The 12,414-nt window shown below is 34.7% G+C and overlaps 1 protein-coding gene across 1 annotated transcript; it reads right to left on the reverse strand.

The window, feature by feature from the left end:
* Window positions 1-162: 162 nt before the first annotated feature.
* Window positions 163-11,837, reverse strand: LOC130235800 (uncharacterized). The gene is made up of 8 exons (XM_056466300.1): window positions 11,435-11,837; window positions 11,030-11,253; window positions 9,699-9,837; window positions 6,961-7,100; window positions 6,613-6,665; window positions 6,320-6,444; window positions 2,450-2,767; window positions 163-2,371 (listed from the first exon to the last, which is right to left on the reverse strand). The coding sequence occupies exons 2-8, from the start codon at window positions 11,242-11,244 to the stop codon at window positions 2,039-2,041; spliced, it is 1,323 nt and encodes a 440-aa protein (XP_056322275.1). The 5' UTR covers window positions 11,245-11,253; window positions 11,435-11,837; the 3' UTR covers window positions 163-2,038.
* Between the last annotated feature and the right edge of the window lie 577 nt (window positions 11,838-12,414).

Consider the following 12,414-nt stretch of genomic DNA (forward strand, 5'->3'; position numbering starts at 1 on the left):
TGCAGAAAATCACATCCTCTTAAAGCCTAACGTAAACTTCACGTCGCATCTCGGTGCAAATATTTAAATGTTTCTCGAGAAGCCTTGAGGTAACATGGGGTGTAGCCTGCTGAAAATATGTGTCAGCAAACATTTACCACTGAAATGAAGGAGGGAAGCGTGTTTGAAGGTTGAAAATAATTTAATTTTGCAGAGTTATACAGTCTAAAAAGATATATAGATGAAATATTTAAAAAATAAATCTTAAAACGTTTGTGTAGACCAGGGGTGGCCAAACGTTTTCTTATGACGGGCCAAAAACCTGATTGAGGGCTTTGGGCCGAAGTTAAATATAACAAACTATATTAGATTAATGGGTACCATGGGTAATTATCCAATTTATTTAATAATATTTCAAAATAAATACAAAACATTAACCGTTAATGCTTTTTTAAACATTTTATGATGAACATATAAAAAAATCCTTTTAGAACCCTGCTGAAAACACTGGTCAAGCTGCCCGTTCTTTTGCATTGTCTTGTGCATTGTTCTCTATGAGTGACAGTATGTAGATTTGAAAAAATCTGAACATTTAATTGAAACATTTAAGTTAGCTTTTTTTGTAGCTTAACAATAACACAAACAAACAAAAGGTTATGTTAAATTAGAGATGACAAACTATTAAAGGCATTCCCTACCCCTACCCATAGTTTTCCCTAAATAGAAAACTTTGGGTTTCCGCAGGCTTGGGCATTTCTGGTGTAGACAATATGTATTAAATGATAATATGCCAAAAAAACAATAACAAAACAATCCTAATAGTCAAATATTTAACTCTAAACTTTTGAGAGTGTTGTTGTATGGCAACAAAGTGGTTAAGAATAGATGCTAATTTTATATATATTTTTTATTTCAGATTTTTTATTCTATCAGCTTCAGGTTTATAGAATAATACAAATTTAGTTTTTAAAATATGCTTACATAAAAATGTTATTGTGTTTTGTCATTATATAACTGAATGTTAAAAAGACAAATAATTTGACAATAATTGAAAATAAAATCTCAAAATATGGGTGTAATAACCAACATTCATTATTCATTCATTACATCATTACATGAATTCATTACACCCACCAGTCCAACATTTATGTAAAAATGAAACATTTTTACTCTGTCCTTCAATTATTAAAAAAAAAAAATATTTAAATGATTATAATCCTGTTAATAAATGGATAAAACCGTTGTTAGGATGGCAGATAAATGTATAAATACAGTGTAATCCTTCACTCGTCTCTTATTATATTCACATAGTTCTTACATCTAAATAATCCTAATGTATAGCTATGAAAAATATTAAGAGACCTTTTGCAAATTCTCTTTTTTTATTTACTTTATTAATATTGTTTTTTATATTTTGCTTTATTATTAATATTAGTATTACTATTTATCGTTATATCATAAGTAAAAGTCTGATAACATTTCTTCCAAATATCAAATTAAAAATATTGTAAAAGGATTTTTTTCAGGTAATGACAATTGGTCAGAAAAACAGGTATTTTCATTTGCTGTGATTGAAAAATCAGGGTTATTCCATCAAATATTGCTTTCTTAAAAAAGATAATGGTGTTGTATATCAAATTTAAACATATAAAAACATAGCACTTCTTAGTTTTCTATGAAAAAAAACTAAAAATGACAACAGTTTTATTTTAAATTAGGAAGAAATGTCATCAGTAGTTTACAGAATAAATCAAGTGTTTTCTCAAACACAACTATAAATTGTTAATCCAAAGAAACGGAGAATGGTGACCTCTTTATTTTTTAACATCTATCTATCTATCTATCTATCTATCTATCTATCTATCTATCTATCTATCTATCTATCTATCTATCTATCTATCTATCTATCTATCTATCTATCTATCTATCTAAATGCTTTTTGGAATTATTAAGCTTTTATTTTCTTTTTTCAGCATTTCTACTGATGTTCTCTCTTCTTTTTTCATAGGAATGGCAGTAAGAGTGTGTAAATCTCATTCACTAGTTAGTAGCTGAACAATCAAGCAGTTTGTTCAGACGGAGCTTCCAAAAGCTCCCACTGTGTGGCGTCAATGAGCCTATAGTTAATGAGTCTGTATTTCTGCGGGTCTTTCTGCCTTTGTCTGCGTACCTCCTCATACAAACTCTCAAGCACAGCCAGAGGAGGTGTGAATTGGCCCATCTTGGCCAGATCCAGGTAATAATCCCACTGATCCCTGTCCAAATTGAGCAGGTGCTTCATCTGCACACCTGTGTCTTGTTTTCTTTGCATCTCTCCATGTACCTCCATCTCCATCTCGTCCTGGGTGGGCAGTTTTGTCAAGCCCTCCAGAACAGCAAGAGCAAATTTAACCTGTGTATAAAAGCAAAATATGCAAAAGTGAGAACGAATCACACTGAGTTTTCAAACTGTATTAAGTTTTCTGCTCACCTGACAATCAAAATGTATGAAGGGGCAAATAATTTTGCAAATGCCAATAAAAAAAATGGAAGGAAAGCTAGGGGGCAGCAGGTATTTGTATAGAGGAGCCACTAAAAGGTCTTGTATGTCCAGGCCGAGCTCTGATGGAGAGAGGAAAGGGAAGTTAAAGTTGTATCCTGTACAAAAGAGAAGAACATCAGCCCGAGTCACTGATCCATCCTGAAACTGTAAAGATCCATCCTCCAAAACCCTAACAACAGAGCTGGCCTGCCGGATGCCCAGAGGTGAAGGTAAGGACACGGTTTGTGTGTTATGACTGAGAATCACCTACAAAGAAAAACATGTTACTGGATGAGAAAGAGAGATAGAAGAGTCACTCAAATATCAATTGTAAATCTGTCATGATCACCAGCGATCTATTCCTGCATATCTCTGGTGAAATACACATGTCATTCACGAACTATAAATCCCAGCAAGCCATTTCACACACACCAGTCACCATTCACCACTGATCACTCACGCACAGCTGAATCCTGTCATCACGAATTATCTAGACTATTTATACACTTTTCATACACCAGTCTGGACTGAGTCTTTGTTTCACGTCACTTGTGTTTTTCTTGTTTACGTTTTCTTGCTTTGTTTCTGATCGTTGTTTTGATACTTTGTGATTTTTGATTGCCGCTTAGTTTTTTTTTCCATGATTTCGACTATTGTATGCTGGCACGAATATTTTTTCCATTACATTGTACTTGGATCCTATCTTTGTTGTCTTTGCCCTCGTCTCCACTCGTGACAAAATCGTCTTGAATTTCTGTCTTTATTTAAAAAAAAGTGTTTAAGATTTGAAATATTAATCAGTGAGATGGAATTGATATACAAAGCTTGATTTTAGCCTAGTATTAAAGGGATATTTAAAAAATTTAAATTCTGTCATAGTTTTCCCCTCCACTTGTTTCAATCCTGCCAGATTTTCTCTCTTCTGTTGAACACAAAAGAAGATATTTTAAAAATGTTGGATGCTGGTGACCATCGACTTCTTTTTCTACGAAGTAAATGGATACTGTTTTCCAAGATATTTTAAAACATTTTCTTCTGATTTCAACAGAAAAAAGATATTATATATATATATATATTTTTCATTTTTGGGTGAACCGTCCCTTTAAGATTTGTTTTGTCAATCTGATCACAAGTGGATGATGTTAAAAACAAGTATTACTGGGGTTTGAAACATTTTGAGCTTGTCTATTTTCGACCGCTTCTAAATACAGTTGAATATGTCTTCAACTAAACTGCTTTCATTAAGTTAATGGTTACATGTTTCCAGCTTTCTACAAAATATCTTCTTTTCTGTTCAACAGTTTCGGGTGAACTACTATCCATTTAATTGCTCATGTGGTTCACTGTGTGCAAACCAACCCAGGCTCATTCTGAAAACGTACCCCTATATACATTTCTGGAGAGTGCCAAATACGTCCCAGTTTTTTGCAGTATTTGTTTTCGTGATTCCACCAGAGGTCGCTGTGTAAGCTTTTTGAGATCTCAAATTTCTTTTGCGAGTGCCATTTGCGCCTGCTGTTCTCACTTAATTCCCCAGAGGCCGCTGTCGACTGACTGAACTACCCTCCTCCTTCCCTTCCCTAAACCCAACCAATAGCGTTTTCAAAAGCACAGACTGACCCGCTCACCCACTTCCCTAAACCCAACCGAGTTTTAAAATACAATCCAGAAAATGAAAAGCCTTCGCCTGATTTTTACCATGTTTTCAGTTTTTACCACATTCTCACCTTATTATTTATTTTATTTTTTGGCTTCTGTTTTTGTCTTCCCCGATTTCTGGAACCGTTCTTCGCCAGACTCGAACCCCGTCGTCGTGGTCAACTCCTCTCTGCATCTCAAGTCCGCCAACGTACATGGCGAGCTAACTGGACAAACTGGTAACAGCGGGAGGCAGTCCATACGGAGGTAAGCTGTCAGCTGGTAAGTGCAGCGTAACACCCCGTAGTGTTCGTTTGAAAGATGAAATGTAGTCATGCAGTACGTACTTCTGGCTACATAATTCACGATCTCCAGAAATGTATTTAGGGCTTTGTTTTTAGAATGAGTCTATGTTGGTGCAACCAGTCACCAAAAGCCTATTATTCTCCAATAACTGATCTATTTTTCAAACATGATGTGGCATATTGTTAAACGATACTAAACAGTTTGGAGCTGCAATCTAAAATCATATGTTTGGTTTGAAGGCAAAACTATGCAAAAGGAATGTTTTTTAACCAGTACCGATTCTAAACCACAAACCCGCAATGCTTGGCGGATTGCTGCTCTCTGTAGTGTTTTATTTACAGTGCTGTTGCTTTTAACATTAATTTTTTTACATACACAATCTGCATGAGTTTATTAAGAAACATTAGATTTTAAGATCAAAAAGGCCTTAACATACACCATCCATAAAGCTCTGGTAGTTCACCTAAACCAAATATTTACTCACTATTTACTCACCCTCAAGTGGTTCCAAACATTTAAGAGTTTCACAACTCACAAAAGAAGATATTTTGAAGAAAGCTGAATACCACACCAATAAAACCCATAGTAGGAAAAGTCAATGTATGGTTACAGGTTTCTAACATTTTTCAAAATATCTTCTTTTGTGTTCAACAGAAGAAAGAAACTCAAACAGGTTTGGAACAAGTAAAGTGTGAGTGAATGATAAGAAAATTTTCAGTTTTGGGTGAACTAAACAAAGATATCAGGTACGTGGTTAAATGTAGAAAAATGTGATTGGTTATTAATGATTTTTATCATTCCTCAGCTCTAAATTGTGTTGCAAATGATTCCAATGGGTTATTGTTATAGTCCTGGTGTGGACTTTATTTTTTATATTTAGAACAATATTTATAAATGTATCATCCTGTTTTTTATTTTGTGAACCTCAAGAAGTCATGAAGTTTCTGATTACTTGAAACACATGTACTGATGAATTGAATCTATAATATGATTAACAAAATAAAATTGAACATTTTTTCAGCTTTAGACCACTTTGAATCAGGGATTAAGGATTGAAACTGAATCTATAAACAATTTCATTACTTGAAATAAGTCAAAAGAAAAACAAAACAAAAAAAAAAATCACAAAATTACTACAACTAAAAATCTATGATTTATGAATCATATTAAAATAACGCTGCTTTAATATATTTAAATGTTTTTTTTGTAGCTTGACAGGGTCCTTCATCATCCAGAGCTGCATGAATGAACATCTTTAGTGTTCCACAGTCTAAAAAAAAGTCATTCAGCTTTGGAGGTACATGAGGGCTGAATAAATAATGACAGATTTTCATTTTCATCAGACGAACCCTCTAATTCACAACCAAACGAAGCTGTGCCACTTAAACTGGCATGCAATTTTGTTAAGAAAAATATATATATATTTACAGTTGAAGTCAGAATTAATAGCCTCCCTTTGAATTTTTCTTTCTTTTTTAAATATTTCCCAAATGATGTTTAACAGCAAGGAAATTTTAAAGAACCATTTAAGGTCAAAATTATTAGCCCCTTTAAGCAATTTTTTTTTCGATAGTCTACAGAACAAACTTTCTTTATACAATAACTTGCCTAATTACCCTAACCTGCCTAGTTAACCTAATTAACCTAGTTAAGACTTTAAATGTCACTTTAAGCTGTACAGAAGTGTCTTGAAAAATATCTAGTCAAATATTATTTACTGTCATCATGAAAAGATAAAATAAATCAGTTATTAGAGATGAGTTATTAAAATGATTATGTTTAGAAATGTGTTGAAAAAAACCTCTCAATTAAACAGAAATTGGGGGAAAAAATACAGGGGGCTAATAATTCTGACTTCAACTGTATATCACCAACCTGAGCGTTAACTTGGGCTAACTCTATAGAAATGTCCACGCCAGATGCTTTGGCCCCCAAGACCACAACAGACTTGTTGGCGAAGGGCTCTGGATGGCGGTATGAGTGACTGTGTAAGACTTTCCCTACAAAAATAAATAAATAAATAAAAAACAGCAATGGAAGAACACAAAGACAAATGAACGAAGATGAGAGACAGAGAGATAAAAGGGGAGACGCAGGGGTGCGATGAGACTAATGGTTGGGCCTCTCAGGGTTATGCATTTGTAGTGATCAGTGATCATTTGTTGTACCTTTGAAATGCTCTATTCCAGGAATGTAGGGCAGGTGGGGGTCGGAGTAATGCCTGCAGAAAGAGGCAAGGAAAAATGAGTCAGCGCCGAGATGCTAAAGGGCTCCTGTGGTCTTCTGAATTCCCTTGCAGAAATGCCACATGAATGCAGAACATAATACCTATTCACATCACCTCGACGAGATAAAAGCCCGTGGGTATTTTGTGAGGTAAATGAACATGCCACTATTTGAATAATGTTATGCATTTAGAACATCACTGCGGAGCTGCAACGGGAGATTAGATGCCGTTGTGTCCGTTTGAGCATGTCTGCGAGATAAAAGGATCTCTTTAAGATGGCATTCCTCACCCGTTGCAGACGAACACAGAGTCGAACGTCTGCGTGTTCTGCTCTCCACATGTGCTGCGCGAAATTACCTCCCACGTCACAGCTCCCCCCGTCTCGGTTGCCATGGAGACGGGCTTCACCTTTTCCACCGCGGTGTTGAACTGTGAGGGACAAAGCGATCTGTCATAAGCAATATTCTTGCTTCCGTTGGTAAGAAAAATACTTGCGACTGCGGCTTTGAAACACACTTGATGGCTCTTTCGATTTTGTGGTGACGCTGATGCCTTTGACTGTGAGCAGAGGTCAGCGGCCCCTACAACTTCCGATCAATGATTTTCATTTTCAGACCACTAGTGGCTGAACCGTTTCGACATATTAGCTCAACTAATACAGTTTATTAAGAGTTTATGTAGGCGGACTGGCATGCTGTTCAGGCCACTGTGTAAAGAGATATCAATAAATGTCTTTTTGAGTGATGCACTGCTTTTTTGAGACTTACATGGAGACCCGACAGATAGCCTTTTGTCACCTAATGCTTTATCCATAATACAGTTAAATGCCACAGTGTGTGAAAAACATCAATATTCATTTTGTAGTTATTACCGCTTACTTACAAAAATACCCACACCATCAGCTTTCCTCACTGTTATGAAGTTTTATCTGCTTCAGTTCTCAAATAATAAAAAAAAAAACACAGGTGATTTGTTAAAATACTATGATTTTGGGCTGAAATAGATTACTCTGGAGGGTTTGTGTCCTGGCTTAAGCTTTAATTAACTTGGGGTACAATTACACGACAATTAACAATTTGCCTTTGAATTTTTTTAATGTTTTGTTGTGTAAAATCATTCATACGAATCAATGAACATTGCAAATGCAGTTTTAAAGTGTTAGTTCACCCAAAATGGTAATTATGTTAATAATTACTCCCTCTCACGTTGTTCCAATCCACTGAAACCTTTGTTCAGAAAATAATCCATTTAATGTTTTTATCCACTCTGGGGTGGTTTTGAGTCTTAATATGGCCATAACTTTTTATGTGTTTCAGCTAGCAGAATGATTTTTGGTGACAAATCTTATTTTGACACATATTTTGAGAAAATGCTTTGAATTTTTTAAGAACTCAATGATACACTCTAGGCAAATTTACTACCCTTTTGTCATTTATGTGCTGTAAAAATCCATCAGATAAATATTTTTTTCATTTTTTCATTTTTGGGTGAACTAAACTTTTAAGCATTGCATGCCAGGCCAGTTGGTGATGTCACTATGTGAAGAAAACTATTGCTGCATTCCATTTGGAAGGGCTCATCCCTATTCCCTAATCCATTCAAAGGGTTTACCCTCCGGAGCAACAGCTTCTAAGGGATCTTTTCTTTGGAATGGATCTTAATGAGTCGATCATATAGGTCTTTGTCGATCTTTTTGTATGTTAGTTAGTCGTACACTAATTGATGCCCACAAAACATGCGTTACGATTAACATTTATTTATGCATGTTTGTATTTAGCCTTTGTATATTTGTATGTGTTTTTATTTTATAATTTGTTTTATTTATAACTTCATTATAAAAGTAGTTGCCTACAGAAAAATTACGAAACTATTATTACATTTATTGATCAAACGCTGAGCCTTCAGTTGTCATTCTGTGACACAAACAACTTCCCTGCATTTTACTCCTTTTAAGATATAAATGGATCTCAACCTTTAAACATTAAGTAACAAATAAACAATAAAACTGCAAAAACTACATTATTTTAAAGCCTTAAGCTTATTTTTTTTCTATTTGCACCTAAATTTGAAAATGGATTTGTCCTATCTTTCTACTCTTTCGATTTTTTTTCTTTCATTTTATTATTGTATTTTTTTTTAGTTTTTTGTATTTGCTGGCTCATTGTTATACAAATAGCAAATTGGAAAAAAAAAAACTTCCCTGCACAAAGGATTTTGGGTGCCTCAAGAGTCCATCAGTTCATTCCGAAAGAGTCCATCAGTTGGACCCTTCAAAATGCTTCATTCCGAAAGGCCCTTCGAAGTGCACAGTTTTGATCACTTCAGTTTAGAACAACACTTACTTTTTGTTTTCACTCCAAAGTGCCTTTCAGAGGGTGATATCCCATTTGGAACGCACCGTATATATTCTGATCCTCAAATCACAAACAGGCCTAATACAAAATAGCACCCAACGCCTTTGCATTCTTCCTCTGAGTTTTAATTTATTTATTTCATTTGACATTATACTGCTTTGACTGTTGGGCAGAAGCTTGTCTCAGCAGAAGAGTGTGGCCATCATTGGTGTGTTCATGAGCACCCTTATAAAAGATGAAATGATTATTGGGACACGTGTATAAGGCAGAAAATGTAAATTTCTATAATCACAACTGCACATGAAGTGTGTCATAAGTGATTAGGGCACACACTCCTGTAGAACGCCATTCTTGCTTTGCTTGTCAAGAACTTTTGAATTCCATATACACCAAATCCCTGATATGCATACGAATGATGTCATCTTTTTTCACAAATTTGATTTGCACAAGAGGCAACTAACTGTATCAATTTCAAAAATATTACTTTGAAATTCATTTTTAAATGTTGGTGCCTTAAGGTGCCTAAATTAATATTCTCATGTAATCAAATGACCAATGTACTCTTAAAAATGTTTAGTCAACCCACATTACTTGAATTAAAAGAACAATTTATTATAGGGGACTGATTTAGTTTTACTGCATACAGAGAATTCAGATCAAAGATAAAACATACCTTGATATGATGAGCAATATCATATTTCTCACAGTATTTTTCCAAATACTGCTGAACTGAAGTGTGGTGCAAAAAAGAAGCCAGGTGGTCATCAAAGGGGAAATCAGGGAACATCATAATCTCCTTGGGTAAGTTGGTCCTTAGAGCAAATTTAAATCACATAAAATTGAAGAAAAATATAAATAAATAAAATACAAAAATTTTTTTTTGTATATATATGTGTGTGTGTGTGTGTGTGTGTGTGTGTGTGTGTGTGTGTGTGTGTGTGTGTAAACTCTTCAAAGTTATCATCATTTTTCATGGTTTGTCAATAATAGTTGCTTTAAGTAAAGTTTGTGTTTTATTTTATACTGAAAAATATAACTATTGAAAATATGTCATTAACATTTTAAATAAGAATATTCTGATTATTGAGCATTCATTTGGAGAAAATAAATATTCCACATTTCCAGACCTTTAATATTGCTACAAAAATTAGTGTAATTTTCTGCTGCCATTTCACAAATGGTCAAACTTTACAATAAGGTTCCATTAGTTAATGACCCCTTTTTCAAGATTTAAGATAAGTCTTTGGTGTCTCCAGAATGTGTCTGTAAAGTTTCAGATCAAAATACCCATCAGATTATTTATTATACCTTCAGAATATTGGATCTAAAATCCTATTTTAGGTCAGGAAATTTAAAAAAAACGAGTCTTATTGTCTTTATATCACCCCAATATGACTGTGGACACACTACACAGTTACCTACACACAGTTTCCAAAGATGATTTCATCATAGATGCCTTTTAATATACTAAAATGCACTAAGAATGAACAATAATTGTACATTATTTATTAATCATAGTTCAACATTTACTAAAGCATTATTAAAATCCATAGTTGTGCTTGCTACCTTTAGTCAACACAATGTGAGTTAAAGACAATGTGAGTTGAATGACTGTATTTTCATTAACTAAAGTTAACAAAGATTAATAAGTACTGTTATAAACATGTTATTCATTGATTGTTCATAGATCAATTAACATTAAATAATGAACCTCATTGTAAAGTGTTTCCACATAAATGAACATTTTACTTAAAGCATGTAGCCTACCATTACTGTCAAATTCAGAGAAAATAATAGCTTTTAATGGTCTCTTTTTTTTTGTAAAGCTGTAAATGCCATGCTCAAAATAAACATCTTAAACCTTGACTGGTTTGTCAGCTGTTCTGCCAGTCTGCTGAAGTCTATTTGCTGGTTTTAATGTGTTTTGGGATATCAGACCAAAATCTAAACCTTAAAAACAATATCAATCTTGTTTTATGTATTGTGTTTTTTATTTTGTTTTACCTGAGGTCTCTATACATACTGCTGTGGATGGGATACCCATTGTCATATGTGCCCACTCGTTCCTCATAGAACCAGGTCCCACCCAAATGATTGGTCATTTCAAACAGCACGGGTGGGTCAAAGGTCTCGGGTTTAGACAGGACGTGTCGAGCGGCGCAAAGGCCCGCCGCTCCGGCCCCAATCACTGCTACACGAACTCTGCTCCTCCGCTTCATTCTCCAGAGCTAGATGCGGGAAATACATCAGGTACAGAAATAAACAAAACATTAACAAATAAACCCCCAAAACAATTCTCTTTCAATATAATTTCTCCTAATTATTTAGTTTCCTTGACAAATACGCGCATGCGCACTATCGCTCTTTATCAGCATAGCGGCAGGTCTCATATGAGTCAGAAGCAATTACCTGTTCTGGATCGGAAAAGGCAAAAAAACAACACCGGTAATCACTCACACACACACAAAGCTGTTTACTGCTGAGATTTAGCGAGCGTAATCCCCCATTTTAAGGGCCTTTCGAAAGAAAATGCTTGGTCACCACAACAGTTGAATAATGTGTCACTAATGTGAACTTCGGTCTTGTCTTTGAGTCAGCTGCCTCCAATCAATGTGCTTTCTGCGCTGTTATTTGCTACGGGACGGGCTGAAAGGAAAGTCTTCCGGCAAAGCTCACTTTATAACTGTCTGTTCTTATCAGTAACGAGACACACACTCTCACTGTATACGCCAATGCCAATTCTTTAAAAGTTTCACGATACCAAGACCGTTCCCAGTACATTTCCCTCGTTTCTCTTTCCTAGCAATGATCTGACTGGCTGTGAAACGGGCGGATGATACAAAGCGCGTGATGTGAATACAAAATAAAGGCACAAACTGAGTCACTTTTACGTTATAAAAATTCCATAAAACTTATAAAGGTTACTTTTGTGTTGTAATTTTATGCCCCCAGTTTAGTGTTAGGCTAGTTGTTTGTCTGACACGAATTATTTTACATGTTTACATTAAGGTGAAGTGTTTGCGATGCCTCTTTCAAAGAGTAGACGTAGACCAGTGTAATGGTCGAAATATAATTGAAATCTCATCTGTGAATTAAAATGAGGGGACGGTTTTTGAAATGTATGTTTTTAATGTATATGGACTCTAGTCTTATGAAAATATCTCACAGATTTATAGTAAATGTGTAATAACTTAGACATTTTGGCAGATAGCATGGTTAAAGTGTGATGGTAACACTTTATTTCATGGTGTATTTGATACTCATGTACATGCATGCTACTAGTAAGTATGGTTATTAGTTACACTGCAACAATGAAAATAAAATGTAACCTGTTTTTTTATGTTTGTGCTTTTAAAAAAGCAGTTTTACTTTTTATATATTCCTTTCAG

This window comes from Danio aesculapii, chromosome 10, assembly GCF_903798145.1.
Source record: "Danio aesculapii chromosome 10, fDanAes4.1, whole genome shotgun sequence".
NCBI lineage: Eukaryota > Metazoa > Chordata > Actinopteri > Cypriniformes > Danionidae > Danio > Danio aesculapii.